The sequence below is a fragment of the Macrobrachium rosenbergii genome, chromosome 8 (genome assembly GCF_040412425.1).
Source record: "Macrobrachium rosenbergii isolate ZJJX-2024 chromosome 8, ASM4041242v1, whole genome shotgun sequence".
NCBI lineage: Eukaryota > Metazoa > Arthropoda > Malacostraca > Decapoda > Palaemonidae > Macrobrachium > Macrobrachium rosenbergii.
In genome coordinates, this window is record NC_089748.1 from 35,382,553 (window position 1) to 35,402,014 (window position 19,462).

The following is a 19,462-nucleotide window of genomic DNA, read 5'->3' on the forward strand; positions in this document are numbered from 1 at the left end:
AGTGGTGTTGAAATGAAAGATCTGAAGGCTGTAGGTATGTGTAACATACTAAACAGGATCTTGTTATCTCTCAGCATCAGAGGAGATAATGTTTAAGTACTGTGAAAGCTGATAGGTTGGAGTTTGAGTTAATGTGAAGTTTAGTTAAATATTCAGAATCATTAAGTAATCAACACTGTTTCCTATCATGGAGTTTGATCATAGTATGAGACTGACAAATAGTTAAGTCTTAGTATTGCTGGATTTTCAGAGTCTTGCCCCACTAACTAGGCCAACTACACCGCTTACTAATCTTTTCCCGGTCAGTGTTAAAGTAAAATAAGAGGATTGCATTATGTGAAATGTAAATTATATATTTGGCACTTCACACATATTCAGTCCATCATTGCAGCCCCACAGATTTTTTTAGTAATTTGGGTTTCACAGTTTGAATAAAATTTAATAAGATATTCAGCAGAGCGTAGATGAATCCTTATTTTAGGAGGGTTGTCCCTTTCCATTAGCTGTATCTTTGTGTTTGTAAATGGGATTCTAAAGTTGCTTTACTGCCTTGTTTAGCAAAAGCTGGCTCACGTAAACTAACAGGTTTGCATCTGTGAAAATCATTTGACATTTTGTTATTAAATGGTGATGCAATTTCAGTTATAAAATTTGATTGTACATGGGTTTTTTTTCTTGAATAAGGTTAACTAGGAGGGAACTCTGTGTGAAATTGCAATCAACATTATATGATGAATTTTCTTGTAGACAATACAGACCTCTATTTTGCAGGACTGGAATACCTTCTATTCAACCTTATCTGATTTGGAATTGTGTCTCCGTAACACGTCAGAAACACCAAAGCCTTCAAGAGTTTCCCGTGAAACTCCTCCCCCACAAACAGTGAACACTACTGAAGAAGCTAACATTACCCTCAGTATTTATGCAGATGTACAAGTGGGATTTCATGGGAAACACATAGAAAATCAAGTCCTCCATGGTTTTATAGATGCACGATACTTGGGCTTTAAAGGTAACGAAATTGGTTTGTTTAAACTGATATCGATATACTGTATATATATAAATTATGTATGAAGGAATATATCAGTGTGGATTCTGAGGTCAATCAAAGTAAGTACAGATTATGTAGCAAAAGGATAGTGAAGTAAAAAATTTAGTAAATGAGGTAAATAGTTTTGAAAAATAAACTGCAGATAACATCATCATCAGCTCAATAGTAGGAACAAAATCTTATAAGCCCCAAAACAAGCAAACCACACATGATATATGTACACCTGGACTTTGGACCAAGTCGTAGTTTAAGATATAAAACTGTCATTAGTACATGCATCACATCCACATGTGATGCGTGTACTAAGTTTTTCACAGAGATTATTGGAGGTACAGAATGAAAAAGCTACAATGAGACAACACAAATATACAAGAAGTACATGTAATACATATATACTGACGACTTGTACTATCTTTCATTCTGCCTACTTATGTTACCCGTAGGGTACGTGCAAGGTAGCAGTCTGAAGTTTTTAACAGCACCTGAGTAATAATATAATATGTAAATAATTTTTTTATATTTGATATATAATATATGTGCAATTATAACTGTTACAATTAAAATTATATAATATATGTACAATTGTAACTGATACAGTTAAAATTTGGTCAAAAATATTTACATAACTACTACCACCATATACACTACTGTGGATGTATATTGTAAGCATCTGGATACAAACTGTACCTTCCTGTATAATTATAGTTATGGTAGTTTTACAGTACAAATACTAATATACATACAAAATATACAGTATGTGCAAAAGAGCAGGAAAATTTAATTTTTTTATAGTGAAAGATTAACTAGACAATGTAACTTCACTTTGAAATTATGTTTATTGATAGCAAGAGATTTCTTATATTCAAGTTCATTCATTAGTTTTTAAATCATTCATGATATAAATTTATTATCAACTAGTTTAGTAATAATTGACAATTGTAAACACAATCTTCACTAATGAAAAATATTTGCAAATCTAGAATATTGTGAGCAAATGACTCTATAATCCATATTACTGTAAGTGGTATGTACTTGAGTAAAAGGCAGGAAGTCCTAGAATGTCAAAATTCAAATCTCTCAAATTTATGGCAAAATTTAGTTAGACGTATGAGTCATTTTAAGATTAATAACTAAGAAGGATCCTGTTTTAATAGTGTCATTATTACCTACAGTACTCTTTGTGTATATAAATTTTATCACATATAACGTACTTGTGGCTAATTCAAAATTTTAGTATTGTAACAATTAGCTACTAATTGGTATGTTATTATTTTTATTATTGTATATTCGTAAATCAGCATGGACTTAGGCCTATTTGCTATATAAGGCCACAATATGTTCAGTTAGATCATTGTATTGTAATGTAGTATAATATACAGAGTACTGAAATCAGGTGATGACACCACATAGTTTTCAAGACTTATAGGGTTATGGTTACATGGCTGAATCAGTTTTAGTACTTTATTATTATTTTTCATGATACAATTGTTGTTATAAGTGTTATTATGTTATAAAATTTATCTAAAATTAAGGTAAGCATAATATTCATCTCTTTGTTAATGCAATTTGCTTAGCTCATTATATGTCAATATTTTATAGGGCTTTCATGAAATTTTTTATGGTATACATGAAAGGTAAATTATATAAAGTGGTTACCACTTTATGTGACTTAAATATGCCTACAAACAGTTTCTTGAAATTTTTTTGATCGATATTGCAAATGTCAGAATTATTACTAAATTTAAATTCTGAGATTAAAACTTGAGCTTAGAATTTTTTTTTACATATGTATTTGTAATGCCAGAATCACTACTAGCCTTCTGTACAGGCAATATCACATGTATTCTGAATCCCTAATGTTGTTATTCATATGCATGGTACATGGAAAGTTATTTTGTGTCTTATCAATTTTATGTATAATAGTTTTAATAAATTTCATTTTCGATTAAAAAAATTTCCGATATTTATAGTGAATTTTGTATGAAAGATTAATATTTGTTTTTAGTTTACCTAGGTCTAAATTCAGATCCTAGGTTTAAAAATAATGCAGTAAACCCCCCGTATTCACGTTCTCATGATTCGCGGACTCACGCATTCGCGGGTTTCTCTGTGGAACATACCTAGCCATCATTTGTGGAAAATTCGCCCATTCACAGTATTTTTCACTGAGAAATATTCACTAATTACTGTATTTTCATATAATTTTCATGAATAAATGCACTTTTTGTGATAAAACTTAAAATACTCAGGTATAAGCATTTTTACAGGGTTTTTCTTGTGTTTAAACTGTCAAAATGGGCAGTTCTAAGTGTTTTTAGAGGGTTTTAAGTATTCGCGGATTTTAGCTATTCACGGGGGCCGGTGGTATGCATCCCCTGCGAATACAGGGTGTTCAATGTATTGAGATTATCATCATTAAGAATATCTAGGTTGCCTGTTGGTATATAGTCATGAAAATCAGCCTTAAATTAAGTAGTGTCTGCACATGAACAAGGCATGTCATGTACATTATTAATTCATGTTCTTAGAATTCTGCATAATTAAATGAAACTTCACCTAATGTTTGAATGTAATTTTGGGGTATGTGTTTTTTAGAGGGAAAATCAACATTACTTCAGGACTATGAATTGATTTAGGGATGTTTAGAGTATCAATGAATTTATGAGGAAAATCTTACAATTAATTGAGTATTAATTATATAAGAGTATGTAGGTTTGTTTTGAAAAAATTTTAAGCAGAATAGCTCATTTTTTAATAGGTTGGCCAGCTGATTATTATAAATTATCAAGTCAAATTCCTTGGAGAAGGATGATTTTAAATAGCATTATTTAATTAATGAATTTAATGTCCCATTACATATAGTTTTTAATTTTTTACTTTCTTAACAAGTGTTATAAATATACAGGTGACCCCAGTTCTTTGGAAATGACAATTGAACTAACCAAGAGTATAGCTAAGAATTGGACTGCTTGTGTGACCCTGTCAGGCCCAGCTCACCTTCTTCCAGATTCTCCTCATAAACCTCCACCATGTACGGCTTCAAAGGTAAATTTTTTTTCTTAAGTTTTTGGCTCTTTTATAATAGCTGCAGGTGAAAACAATATGGGCAGACTTTGTACCTGGAGGCTGATTTTTTTTAATTGTTGTACTTTATCTCAAATTGATTTTAACTGATACTTTAACAGAACCAAAGTCTCTTACCTCTCCAGGGCCCCATGACTTCTGACCCTTAGATGGGTCTGAGTGTTGAATTATTGTTATGAAAAGTACTTGACTGGAGCAGGTGTATATGTTCCGTAAAGTAGGGAATGAAGGTATCGTAAATTCTTTCCTGTCGGACATTTGTGGCAGATACCTGTACTAGATGGCTCCTCCTCTGCAGCTTATATATTGTATGTTGTGGAAGTTTGGTCATGTGTAAAAAAACAGTTGATAATTTTGTTGATACAATAAAATTTCTTTGCTCAGACAGGAAATTGAAGTTGTGCACCTTACATGTTACTAAAACTGAATCTTATTTTCCCTGCAGAATTCTCAGACACTGGATGTTGTAATAGCTCAGCCGTGGGTGGTTAGTGAATGGTGCACAGGAGGAGTTTCCGGTAGCCTCACTGTGGCTCCTCAACATGAGTTGAATGTTTATTTGCCAGAGGTAGGATTTTTCAACTTGTTATTGCTTTTATAATTTCAAAATACATTAAGTGCTTTCTTTGGCAAGCTTTGGAAAGTGTAATTTTGTAATTGCTCCATCCTGTTTTTATGTAAGGTCATATTAGAAAAATTGTAGAGTTGGTGAAAAATATAATTTTTGCAATGAAACCACTGTACACGGTTATCTCAAGCCATTTCCATTTATAAAGACAATTACGCATCTGAATTCTGTTTAAGTAATAAAACTGAAGTAAGATCACTAAATTTTACTGATATGGGGTATCGTGCATGACTGGTTATTTTGTACGAGTTGTAGTTGGAAGCAGGTATGCTTTATTGTGTTATTTATTATATTGTGGTGGCTAGTATGTCTACAGTGCACCTTTTTATGTTTAGAAAAAGCCCTAAAATCATACAAATTTTGACAACAGCATCTCTTACCAAAAAATGACATTATTAACAGTGTATCTTGCAAAGCCTAAAGCACACCGCTTGCAGTGAAAATTTATAAAAGCGTACAGTACCCATCTTATATCTGTTTTATGTTGTCGATAATCTGTCGGTCTTAATGGATGTATTTCAGCCAACTGTATATGCAGTATATATGTATTTTTGTTGTAGAAATTCAGTTAATAGTCATCTGTGGGGTCAAACTCAGTATGAATGGTCAAGAATTCTCTGAGTGACTGGCTCACCTACCCTCTCAGTTCTTAACATGTTTATTTTTTGTATATTAATACTAATACATATTAAAACCAAAGATTTTATATTAAGATGTACAGTTTCTGATTCTTCTCAGTTTGTGCCCTCGCCTACCTCCTTGAGATCTACATGGAGTTATTACTGATTTTAGATTTTACTTTTATTTTGTGTATACTTCTATTTTTAGAAAAATTAATATATAAAGAGGCCCACTTTGTAACCGGGTAGATTTAAGTTACCTGACAGAATTATCAGCTGTTGAAAATACTAAAGAGCTTGTTATATTTTTCCATGTGTAACTCATTCAGCATTCCTGCAGATATCCTTTCTGGGACTGATACACCTAATGATCTGTTTTCTCCACATTTTGCATATGATATTACCTGTAAAACTATTGGAGTGTATTTTGCAAAATTGTTTTAGGAATCTTAGACTTCATTTACTTTATCTCTGTGAAGATGAATTTTATTAATGCCTTCATACTTTTCAGGGAGATGTGACACTCATCCAGGTACACATACTTTATACAACAAGCCTCCTGTGTGTTATGATGATGGGACTCTTGTTTTACTACATATTTGGCAGAAGATGTATGATCAGACCTAAAACAACTCAGATACCGGATAAGGTAAGTTTTGGTTTGTAGTGGTGTATGTATATGGATGTTATATAAACTTACAACCTAAGATTAGTATTCCTTGAGCATTTTATTTTTTTGAACAAAAATCATCCCTTTTCTTCATATGTTTGCAGTGTCTCACAAGGTTCTTACGATTATGAACCACCAATCTTTCCTATCTCACCATCTACATCAGTTCTTTCTCTTACCCAGTCTTTCTCATTTTTCCTTACATATTTTTTCCTCTGTCCCACTCTTGCCCCCTCCTCAGGTCCTCGTGCTAGACGGGAAACTCTCCAGACCCTCTCATCTTATCACATGCCCTAAAATTGAACTTGCTTTCACCCATAGTTTTTAGCATTTTCCTTTTTGTCCATTCTGCATTTCTCTCATTTGTTACTCTCTCTCTATTCAAGACACTGTGGAGACTCTACTTCAGATCACTTTTCTTTACCATCATTGTACTAGTCATCCATGTTTTGCATCCACACAACAGACAACAGAAGTGACTAAACTTCACTTCAGCTTTTGTGTGTGTGTGTGTGTGTGTGTGTGTGTTTAAACTTCCAGGCACTTGCACAGAAGAAGAAACTTTCCAGTCACACCTGGCTGAGTATGCATTCAGGTTCATCAGGTCCTTTAGTGGCAGCCTCTGAGTTCATATGGTTGTTGCATGAAATATACTACAGTGACAAAACATCTTGTGCACTCTTCTTTACCACCTTTTTTTACACGCAACACTATGCAAGCTACTGCTGCAAATGGTGTGTTTTTTGTAGTATCAGATATAATACTAATACATATGCTTGGAGATTTATTATTGCTACAGTTAAAATGTGGGATAATTTGCCTAGTGCAGTTGTGGAGTCTTCTGAACTCCAAATGTTTAAACAAGTAGGAAATTCATTCTTGCTTTTTGCTGATGTCTCCTGAATTCAGGCGTATCGACTTTATTTTCCATTCCCTAATTATTTAATTATCAGCATATCCTATAATTTGTCTCTCTTTGTAGGCTGTTTTCCCTTTGGAGCCTCTTTGGTTTATAGTCTCTCGACTGTTTTTGGCTCTTTTTCAACTAAAGAAAGAAAGAAGCATATTTATGCAATTAGGATTGTTAAATAAGTAATTTAAACTGTAGAATAGTTTGCTAGGTATTTCCAAAGTTGCAGACACACTCACAGTGACTGAATCTGCTACTAGGCATGTCTGGTAGAGCCTGCATAGCAGGACGGGCAGGTTGAATTGGAAGATTTCTTCTTCTGTGGAGTGTCTGAAAGTGCACAGATGCATGTAAGGTTAAAGTAAATTACTGTACTGTGTGGGTTTCAGATGTTAGAATTTATAGTATATGCTCTTAAATTTATAGAATTTCTGTGCATTTTGTTTTGAAGTTGATTGGTAACTGATGTGGTACCCTTTTTTAATTTCAGATACCTCTCCATCCATAGCAGGATAGTTACTTCTGAAGGGCTGAATGATAGGAAAAGGTTTCTAACAATAATTATTGGAAATTAAGGTACTTGTGATGTGTATTTTATATATACAGTATGTATATTCTTGCCTTCTTTGGGGTGGAATATCCAAGGTGTTGTAATCTTTTTATTTTTAGGTTACTGCTAGTTTAGAAAAGTGCAAGAATTTTAACCTGAAAAGAAAATAATAAAACCCACATAGCCTGGTATCATCCAGGTAAAGCCAAAAGTGCCTGGTTCTTGGGGTGGGAATTTCACATGTCAATCTGTTATGTCAGCCAAGTATTTTATTTGAAAAATCAATGTTATTTTGTTGTGATTTTTTAATCAAAATTTGTAGCTAAACTTCTAGTATATTCTTTCAAATATTAGTTTGAACTGCCTCAAGAGTTATCTGTGGTAAGTGATTGAACAAAGGTGGTTCAGATGTCAAACAAAAAATCACTTAGTATGAAAATTGCTGTAGTAATGTATTACTTTTCCTCTGCAATGGAGCCAAGTCAGACCAACTTTTACTAGTCAAGATTCAGATGCCTTCACTGCACATGCCAGTCTTATGACACCAGTGTACCCTTCATTGTGTATTTTTTTTGTTAACATGATTAGGCCATCCTTTGAAAAGGACCAGCTTCCTTTGTGTCCTGTAGGGGTCAGTGATGTTTGCCTGAGCAGACATGATGAGTTTATAACTGATATGTTGACCATTCATTTATGATTACTCAGACGAGCCCTTAAAAGTGCCAATCTAAGACATCAGAGGACACGTGTTCAGGCTCTTTGGCTTCTGGATGTGTTGCCGTGCCCTGCCACTGGAGCAGAGTTGGTTAGCAAGAAACTTGTGTTCGTTAGATTCCCTCACTCTTGGAGTTTGTCCCGTCTACTCACTGTTTGTCAGTGCCTCCTGCTTCTTCGTCACCCTTGGTTGACTTGCTATGGTCTGCAAACTCTACATTCAAATGGTTGGAAGAGTTTAATGTTTTGTGTCATGAAAAGTGCAATCTTGGAGCATCTTTGGTCAGTCACCAGGTCTTTGATGGACAAGTTGCTGGCAGTTGCTTCAATTTCTCCTCATGCGGGGGATTTTGAAGTTTTTGAGGGTTACTCAGTTGTCTTCCTTAGATCCTGTCAGTGGTTCTTGAGGCTTCTCATTGTGCCCAGCACCCTGCTGTTCCTGACTGTGACCTTTCCTGATCCTCTAGATGTGAAGTAGTTCTGGGTATTGTGCTCCATGTGGTTGAGGGAAGGGCTCTTTACATGGTTGGAGAGAAGTTTACAGGGGTTCATCATCTGAATGCTGTCTTTCACTGTGGAAGGATTGTTGATCTTGTTGACTCAGTTGCCATGTTAATCTTTGCCTTTGATGAAGTAAAAACATCAGGTTTTGGCCTTTAACATCTAAGCTACCCATTTGCAAGCCTTTGAGCATTGTTGACTAGATGTGGGATTTTAAAGGCTTATATAACCAGCACTACGAGGAGGTTGTTCCTCGGAGAACCTCCCAACTTAGATCTTTCTGTAGTTTTGAAGTCTTACTGAGTTAACATATGAATCTTTGCTGGATCTCACACAGAAGATAGTTTTCTCCTGGGGTTTGCACTTTTGGGAGAGGCAGTGAGATTTGTATGCTCAAGTAGTCACTGCATACCAAGGACTGGAGATTGATAGGTTTTTAGTTGCTAATGACTTGTCACATCCAGTGCTAGTAACAAGCAGATCTTTTGCTTTACTCTGAGAAAGCATTCCCTCATTACCTCAGGAGTGATGCAGGTTAGAGTTCTAGTCCACAGGATCAGAACCCACTCCATGCTCTTGGTGTGAATAAAGTTACCTGACAGTGCCAATCAACTTTTGCAAAATTTTTCATGAAGCAAATATTTGCAAAAGTTCATTATTCCTAGGGACCCTTAGTAGCAGCAGGCCAAGTTTTACCTTTGGGACGACCTTAACTTTTCTTACTCATTCACATATGTGACGCTGCATGTCAGAGGGGCCTAACCCTCAAACATGGTGATAGTGAGTTAGTGGTGGGAAGATATAGAAAAGACATGTAATTTTCACGAGGGAACAAGTTTCAAACGAAAACCACCCTTAACCCCCCCAAACTTATGGTCTGAAATTGCATGATATAAATTGGTTCCGGTACTAATGGAAAACTTTAAAGCTTAATATCTCAAAACTATGTTTTTCCACATTGGCCCCTCTGACATGGCACCTCACGTGGCATTCTAAAGCTGTAGACTTCGTTGGTTCCTTGGCTACTAGTATTTATATCTTACATGATATGCTCTGCTTTTTGTGCTACTGTCATCAGCAGCAGATGCCTTAATTTCTTATCCTTCAGGTCTCCTGCTACTTGTAACAATCTTCGGAATAACTGTAGAGCCTTCTCACCAATTCTAGTTGCTGAGCAGTCATTTATTACAGGTCTTGGTCACCATTGTGGGCCTCTTAGCAGTTCAGTTTCCAGTGAAATTAATAAATTTTCATGAGACATTAAATTATTTTTATGAGCCCGTGATTTTCAACTTCTCTACCATGCTGACATCTCTTACCCTCATGTCTTGAGGCTCCATGTGGCACATTTCTTGTGCTAATACCACTCTTCATGTGTGCTAGACAAACGACTGCTGTGTCTGGCACATTCAGAGACTATGAACATAGGCAAATGTGAGGGAAGCTTTTATATGAAAAAAAACTGCATTGTCAAATGATGATGTAGAGAGGGATACACATCTGGGAGTTCCATAAGACTCAAGTCTTCTTTTGTCTGTTTATGATTATTATTATTGGCCAGGAATGCACTGTTCTGGGCAGTAAAGCATAGGTAAAATACTGTAAGAGGTCTACATTTATAATACAAAAAACATTCTGATTTCGAATATTGCTGGTAAAGATAAAGATTGGCATTTATGGTGCATAAAACATTAAAATTTTGCATGTTCCTGGTCAAGACTAAAAGCACCAAAAGTCCTAGATCGCAAACATCAGGTTCAGTAGCTGTAGGATCACTAAAAGCACGGTCAACAACAGACTTCTGCTTCTGCACACTTGAACTGAGAGACAATGTACAAGGCCTCCTATACATAAATTTGGAAATTATGTATGAGTCATTTGATTAAATATGCAAGATTAAAACTTGGATAATTTTGAGCAAATATGGACCTATATCCAATGTCAGGTTATTACGGAGTACAGGCAGTCCCCGGTTATCGGCAGCCTCGGTTACCGGCGATCCGGTTTTATGGCGCTTGTCTAGCGACGACGATAACCAGATTTTCGTCGCTGATAACCGGTTATCGGCACCGATCGCCTCTTATCGGCAGCGCTGATCACTGGTTATCGGCGCCGCTAACCGGTTACCAGTGCTATTATCGCCGATTTTCGGTTAGCGGCGATTTTCGGTTATTGTCACGCCGTCGGGAACAGAACCCCGCCGATAACCGGGGGCTGCCTGTAACTTGAAAAGATCTTAAAAGGAATCACAACTGCTTTCTTGAACAGTTATGTTCCTCTGAAGTTGTCTTATGTTGAACTAGTTACTTCCAAGACATTCATGGCTTTTTGTTGAGTTATGGTGCTTCAGCTTGGGATAGGATGATAAAAAAAGGCAGTTGCCCACTGAGGCAGTGGGCCACAATGGTAGGGGGGAATGTTGAAGATCTGAATTTCCTAAAGGTTGGGACATACTTTTAAATATTGAGATAACATTTTTTATATTTAACATGACATATATTTTACATCTTGCATATAGCACGGGCATCAAAAGATACAGAACATATAATTTATCTGTAAATTTCTTTTGTCACACTTGATTTCATTTAAAATGCAATAGCTGTGTCCTGATTGGTCATGATATCTCTATAGTGGTAAAGCAAAGAAGAAATTACTGAAGATTCAGATTCACATCTATTTTAGATTGGGCAAAACTATTCAATTTCCATTTACATAAAATCTTTGTTTGTTGTAAGACGAATGATGGATTCATTATTCAGTATGTATTATATTATATGTTCTATGATTTTTTTCTTTGGTATTTTCCTCCCTATGTGAGCATTCAAGTATTAAGCAAAAGTATTTTGTGTAAGGACATCAAGTTCAGGACTGCCTTGTTGTCATAGACTGTAACAACTCAGTAGTCAGAGCACTTAGCTATTTATTGAAACAAATTGGGCATCTGAAAATTTTGATTTTAGATTTACAGCCCATGGATAATTTGTGGTATATTTAAACCATGTAGACACTGAATTTTTTTTACAGTACAAAAGAATATTTATACATTATTTATGCATCGTTGATGGTTATGTGTCTGTGCTGTTTTTTTTGTGTTTAAAGATTTTAGAAATTGTGTGAATGCCGTGATATCAGGGGGTTATGGATTTTCCATAATATATCAATAGGTAGAGCAGATAGTATGCTCATCACCCAGAATGTCTTAGGCTGAAGTTATGCAATGGCAGGTATATAAACTTTACTGCTGAAAATACAGTAAATTTGCAGTTTTTTGCCATTACATAGACCTAGGCATTTTTATGTAATCTATTCTTGTATGTATTCATAGCATTTTTCCATCAAATTAAAGACAGTAATTATAGGTAAACCAGTTATTATAGTGTTGAACTCATTCCACATCATTCTTTTATTGTTAATTATCATGATTATTAATTGCTGTAATTTATCCAAAATTAAGAAAGATAGAAAGGTTCGGAAAGAGCAAATAACAACAAATGGAAAGTAGAGAGAAAGCAATGGAATTTGGACAGAAGGGATGCTGGAATCTTGAATTGTGCTTACAGTGAGTTGCGCATGCAACACAGTAGTTGGTGTCCGCCTACAAGGTTTGCTCTTTTTGCATAAGTCATTTTTGATTCATAGAAAATCCTTGTCATTACTTGAATTGTTTGCTGTCTATTGCCAGAAATTAGTCTGTATTTCTTGTATATTTTCAGATTTGTTCAGTTTCAACATTCAACACTCAGAAGAGTCATCATAAGATGCTTGTAAGATATCTGATAAAAATACCTATTTTTGCAGCATTGTATTTATGGTGCCATGTTAAATGTGCAGTATTGAAATTCCAAAGGAATGAGTAGAGTATTTTAAATCGTGTGTGGATTGGTGGATTTATATATGTTCTCACAAAATATAAACCAGTGCTTTGCAGATGGCTTTGTTTTCTGGTCTAGGTGAAGTTAGGCAGATGTTCAAATTCAGAATGCTTGTCAGTGGTTATTAACTAGTGAATAAATGAGCCTGGAGGGGAGGAATCCGTCCCTTTGTGATTTGCAAGCAACTTTCTCTTTTCACTCTGTATGTTAAGAATAAACCCAGGGCATTTTTGCTGGCTGATAATCAGCATTGTTATTCCATTGTCACCTTTGTTCTTCATCTTCATTGTATGAATTTGGGTCTGATATTCTCTCAGTCTCTCAAACTAATACTCCTGAGGCCTGTTCATTTACTGGCAAAATCAAAGAAATGGACAACCAAGTACTTGAATGAAGGTCAGCTGGTCTGGATGGTACTTGAACGCTAATCTTCCCTTTTTACTATCATTCATGTACAGTAATGAGTATAGAAGTGCCGTAAAATAGAGAGTAAGAATTTAGGAGAATACTGCTGTAGTAATTAATCCTCTGAAGCATGAGTTTCCCAGTTATCTTAGGTTACTCTCCACTAGTTCTAAAAATCTTACAAAGTAAGTTAGGGTTATTTAGAGAAAGTTCAACATTGGTTGTAAGAAAAATACATAAAACACAAGAATATTTACGTAACATCTATACATCTAGATAGAAATAAAGGCACTTTGGTTTAGTTAGCCGGGAACTTGGCTGGTAATTTGTAACCTGTTATCTCTCTCTCTCTCTCTCTCTCTCTCTCTCTCTCTCTCTCTCTCTCTCTCTCTCTCTCTCTCTCTCTCTCTCTCTCTCTCTCTCTCTCTCTCTCTCTCTCTCTTTTGTTACTGTGTAGATTTTTTGAGCACTACAGTACTCGGCAAGGATTACTTTGCTATTTCCTTACACGGTAATGAATATTGATTTCTTAGCAATTTTCCTTTTAAGTGCAACTCCTCATAATCAGTACAGTGATAGTGCTCTAATTACAATGGAATAGAATCATCTGACTTCCACTCACACTCCCTTCATTGTTATTGTAAATTAGTTTAACAAGACAAAGAGTCATATTTGTAGAATCAAAAGGCTTGCCAAAAGGATTTACTCTTAAATGAATAGAAAATTGGTGCAAGGAGAAGTTAAGGAAGTTGGACAGTCAAGTATGAAAAGGTATTTCTTTATTAACATGGCCACTGAGTTACATCCTGAGACTCATAGGACTTGCCCAAAAAACTTGGTTTTAAATGAGAACAGAAAATTGGAGCAAGGCAAAGCTGCAAATGTTAAACAGCTATGTAGGAAGAGACCGAAGAGATTGGATGAAAAGTAAAAGGCCAAGTAAATCAGTTGCATTTACGAAGCACTTTTCTTTTGCTTGGGAGAAGGAAGATATTTTTTAATTTTTCATTTCATATCTTTAAATTTATGAAGTTGCCATTAGGTGCATATAGTAACTCATCTTTTTCCAAAGATGTACTTTCTCCTCTGTCTAGTAAAATGTAAGTTTACAATTTATTGAAATGGAATGGATAGTATTTTATCAACCTTGCACAAAGTAACAGTTGGGAAAATTGCCTTTAAAGGTATTTTTTTAATTGAGTTGCAGATTTAGAGGGGCACACTCGTGACTAGGAGACAAACTATTTGAAAGGAGGCATTTATCTTTTCTTTGGCTTGCTCTGTATTTAATTTTATTGTTGGTGCAGTTTTGATCATTTTGTCTTCTGGTTTGCTCAAGGACAGTGGTATCACTTTCCTCACTTTTGCTTCTTTTTCAGTCAGAATTCACCCTTTTTTATATTCCTTTCTGGCTGTGTGTGTTTTTTTTTTTTTTTATTGTAGTTCCTTTATTCATGATGGGGTTACATTCTGAGAAACCCATCAGAACTTGAAAAATAATACTGCACTAACAGTGAGGTTTGTGAGAAAGGATGGTGCTTGTTGATTGTAGCATCTCACTCACTCAACTGACCCCAGAGAAAGTGGTTCAGATCCAGAAAACTAGTCTAATTCTGTTTGCCGTAAGGAAAACAGATTGTCAGGTGTCTGTGAAAAAATAAGCTTTTTAGAAGAATGTTTTTGATTGTGCTGTGTGGTTTTTAAAACGAATGTCTTCAAGCACTACAGTTCTCAAGTACTGTGTACAGTTTTTGTTTTACCCCTTATTTTTGTTTGTAGTGTAGTTATTATGTGAATGTTTCATATATTTGAGTTTAATGTGTTCACAGGTGAAGCAACAGCTTTTCTTGTGCTCTTAATGTATTTTGTTAAATATTTTTTTATTTAATTTAATATATTTATTAAATTTTCTTACTGGGAATTTTTTTGTTTTTACAGTAACTTGTTTTTGTCCTGTTGCAGTACAGTATAGCATTTATCCAATTACTAAACTTGAATCATTCCTTAAAATTTGCTCGTAAGATCTCTATAACTTGTGTGAAAGAAGCAGTCAAAATATGAAAGAAATTCTATTCTTTATACAATTTATGCAAATAAAGATTATGTGGAAAATTCAGAAATATACATTTTTTTCAATTCACGGATGCAAATCGTCTATTTTATTTATGTCAAGAGTATGTAAATAAAATGTGAAGTAATCATAGTTTATGAAGAAGTCCATAAGGTATAGGAAAGCAAAACAAAATCTAAAACAGAATTATAAGGATAGGAGAACATTGTAAACAGAATTATTAATTAGTTCGTATTTTTCCTAGCTGTACAAAGCCAGAGTGTATCATATTATACACACGTATCCTGGTACCAGCTGGAAAACTGCTGTTGATAGCTGCTAACAAGGTAGTTATTGACCCACTCTTTCACTGCTGTCTCTCACTTTTCAATTGACTCCAGGGACAAAGCAGGTTTTGACTGACATGTTGGGTTTGTATGTCTAGGAAAAGCTCATGAAGTTAGAGCTATTACCTCAACACTTTTCATGGGGAACTCTGGCAGAGGAAAGTTCCCCCTGAACAGGTGTCTGCTATGTCGCAAGTAATGGACACATGGTGGCAGCTCAGATATGTATTGTAGAACCCCAAGCTCCTCATGGACATGAAGTTTCTTGCCTAAGGTGCACAAGTTGGCTTAAGGCTGTGCACTCCTTCTCCCATTCCACTGCTAACAGGATCACAGCAACCAAGGCTATTTATGTGTTGGAATGGGCCTGGGTGCAAATGAATTACACAAGAGAATATCCTATCTAAAGGGACATTGCCCAATAACTTGACAGGTATCCCCCCCTAATTCACAGGACTTGGAGAGGAGATTGCACACTTCAGCATCAGTTTCCCGTCTTTTTCGTACTTCCCTTTTGGGCTGAGGCCCAGACAGAATACTTGAAGGGTCAGGAAGACTCCTGGTGCTTTCCCAAGGATGCCAAGTACCTGATATGACTTGGGAAAAGTTCAATGTCGATGGTTTAGCTGCCCCTGAAGGCCTAGCTTCAGCCCTATTTAGATTGCAAAGAAACATGGAAGAAAACCACACAGTGGATAATGGAATCCTGAACCTTATTTCTGTTTCTTCACCACCGCCTCAACCTGGCTCTTTGAAAAAAAAGAATGAGGAGGTATTTGGCCCTGATCACTTTTGAAGGGCAAGACTGCTCTCATTCAGAACCTGTATTGAAAAGAGACCGCAGACACTCTTTGAGTAGACAAACCAAGGCTAGAGTACAAGATTGCAGATTGGTGTGAGGGCGAGGTCACTATCTCCCAAGATCAAAAATATTTGAAACTTTGTCATCCTCAGAGAATTCCAAAGAAGGTGCAACTTGCCATCTTTCTGAGCCAAAGGTCTAGCTGATATGACACTTGGAATGAAGCCATGGCTCCTGTCTCAGCAGCCAAGAAATAAATCTACTCTGCAAAAAGTAGTTTCAAAGGAAGGTTGTTCATCAGTCTGCACATGGGGTTCACCTTTAGCAGCCAGGCCTCAGCATCCTCCTTGTAATACAATCACCACCCTACTTATGAACGAGTTATGTTCCGGACGGCCGTTCATATCGTGAATTTTTCGTAAGTTGGTTTTTAGTATGTAGTGCATAATTTTTGTTGATGTTTACATTCCCGAGTTAACTAGGTGGTCATAGATTATACATAGGTAAAAAGAAGAAAATAAGGACTCATGCAACATTTAAGTTAGTATTTTTTCCATGCTTTGATAGTTATGAACTTAAGAATTTCGCTGGAGCAGCATCTGACATTGTAAGTAAACAATACACTCTGCCATCTATTGACAGAACTGCATACAGCACGTTTTCTATGGTGAGTGAATATGGAAAATGGGAATTATGAGTAAGAATGAGTATTCTCGTGATTGTAAGAAGAATAGAGGGTAGTTAATCATGAGACTATTTGGGATAATCAGGGAAGGGGTTAAAGGAACAGGTTATTCTTCCTTGTGTTTTATGCAAAAATTCTTACTAGAAAAATAGGCGAGCAGAACAAAATCTCAACTTGTGACCTTGTCTGTTCGTATCTGTGAATGCTGGTAAGTGGGTGGGTGACTTTATCTCCACTGACACAGAGGCAGGTGAGGCAGCTTGGCTAAGCATCTTGAGGAAAAGGACTTTACTGTAAGTCAGAGTCCACTTAGTCCAGTAAGTGAAGTAGGGGCTTGGCAAAGCCTCTGGGACAACTACGAAGGTGACCTCAGTGGATGACACTGAGTGCCAAGGAGTTCGAGGGTTAGGCAGAATTCAATAAAGACCACAAAGGACCCTCTGCTGAAACACAATTGCCCGGCACAACACCTACTGTGAAGATTGTGACAAGTGTCTATAGCAAGCTTCAGAAATAAAATGACTGTCTGAAGACAAAAGGTGGCTGCATGCAATCATCTTCATTGCCTTAAGCTTCAAGATAGAGGGTGAATCAACCAAGTTGGTCCTGGTACCTGTTCAAGGTTAGCACAGTGCATAAGCTGAGTTGACCCCATGCCACATGATCTAACATGGTCCCTGGCTAAGCATGTCAGATGTGTGGGGAAGTGCAGAAGGGCCACCGAAAGAGCTCAAGCACAGGAATAGTCAAGAGTTCAGCCTCCTCTTCCTAGAAGACCATGCAGGAAATTGGAAGTGGTCAAAGTTGTGTACAGTGGACCCAGCATGAGTGAACTATGCACTGGTGATGAGTCATGATCACCTGCCTTAATAGACACTGAGAAGACTTCTTAGCCCTCTTACAGAAGACTGCCTTCCATGCCTTCTTCCTATGCTTCAGCTAATCTGGAGATGAGGAAGAGGAGGAAAGTGAAGGTCTGTGGCCCTTCGACACCTTGTGAGCATAGATCTCTCCGTCCTCTTCAGGACCTACCAAGGATGGATGGAGTTGAGGTAGGCATCCCAAAAAGGACAGCAGCAGATGGTACCTGAACAGTAGAACAGCAGTACTGAGGCAGTATCACTGCGCATGATCTTGGTTGGAGAGAACTGCATCAGTAGTTCCACTCAGGTCTACTGAGACCGTTGCAGGCAAGGAATTTGTGGTAGAGGCCAAATTTTCCAAAAAGACAAACAAGAATGGTCTCCACGGAACTGCCGTTGCACCAATCAGAGTTCAAGCTAGAGAAAGTCGAAGTGGATTACAGTCTGATCCAAATGTACCCCTTTGGACTGAGCAAGATGACTGGGCAAACACTGTCCCAATAATGGAAGCCGAGATCAAGGCTGGTGAAGAAAATGGGTGAATTAAGGTGTTTTACCCCCAAAAGACATAAACAGTGCCTTCCTCTGCCTAGATTTTTTCTTTGGGCAGGCAACCAAGAGAGACACTTGATGCCATTTAGAGACGGCATGCACTTCTGACTGCAGAAATAACAGTAAGAACGAGGGGTCAGTGCTTATAGAGGCCATGAACCTTGACTACATATTCATGCCTTGGGCATCCGTTCTGATCGTTCTTACAAACAGGGATCATCGGGCATCATTCTTGCAAGTCATAACCATGACCAGAAACTAACCAACCAGTCATTACCCATTCAAACCAAGAAATACATGTTGAAACTTCTACAAACAAGAAAGGTGAAGAGAAACGCAATGCGTACTCAGCAAAGTGGCTAAAGAAAAAGTTAGTGATTGGGTTGAATAAGTGGTTGGTTTCCCCACCACTCTAGCACCTGTCTTGAGTTAACTACCTTTTAATAAGCTTCAACAACTGGACCAGCTTTTGCCCAAGGTGATGTATATAAAAGACAAAGATTAGTATTCTCATAGGAAAAAAGTGTTTATATTTTACATATATATTTATATTTCACACTGTAACTAGTTATTTATATTTCACACGGTAACTAGTTATTCTTTAAAAAAGTTTGTGTCATTTCAACAGTTAATCCCCACCACCAGAGGAATCTTTGCAATATCCTCTGTGCTTTGATTTGTAGCTGTAGAATTTATTCAGTTAAAAACAAGATTCCTTTGACAGGCATCTTGATAAGAGGTCAGTTTTTGTTTACAGTACTTTTCTAAAATCTTTCAACAGTATTTTTACTCTTTTACAGGATATTTAAAGGAGGCAAGGCTAAATTTAACCTCATCCTCAGAAGCCTGTTCATGTCCAGATTATTATGATGATGTTTAATAATAAGGCTTAATTCTGAAGGGTGGCATAGTTTCCACTTGTGAGCACTGGCTCACAGAATGCTTTTATGATTGGTTTAGTGCTAAAAATTGTCTAGCTGGTAACTATGAAACAGTAGACGGAATAGTTTTTTCATATGGTTGCCAAGTTGACGTTGAACAGTGTGTACTGTTCATCCATTGAATGAGAGGAAGCATTATTGTCAAACTTAAACCCTCCTGTATAACACTAGGTAAATTGCAAGCATTATCTGCAAAGAGGACAAAAATTAAAAGTTC

General features: G+C 36.4%; 1 protein-coding gene across 5 annotated transcripts in view; it reads left to right on the forward strand.

The window, feature by feature from the left end:
• Positions 1-15,204, forward strand: part of LOC136840698 (transmembrane protein 248-like) — a 44,235-nt gene extending 29,031 nt beyond the window's left edge. For all 5 annotated transcript variants that reach the window (XM_067107489.1, XM_067107488.1, XM_067107491.1 and 2 more), the window contains 6 exons: positions 772-1,012; positions 3,957-4,096; positions 4,581-4,703; positions 5,895-6,032; positions 7,454-7,539; positions 12,442-15,204. In XM_067107489.1, coding sequence (XP_066963590.1) covers positions 772-1,012; positions 3,957-4,096; positions 4,581-4,703; positions 5,895-6,032; positions 7,454-7,471 — 660 coding nt within the window. In that variant the 3' untranslated portion in view covers positions 7,472-7,539; positions 12,442-15,204. The remainder of the gene's footprint in view (positions 1-771; positions 1,013-3,956; positions 4,097-4,580; positions 4,704-5,894; positions 6,033-7,453; positions 7,540-12,441) is intronic.
• Positions 15,205-19,462: the final 4,258 nt, after the last annotated feature.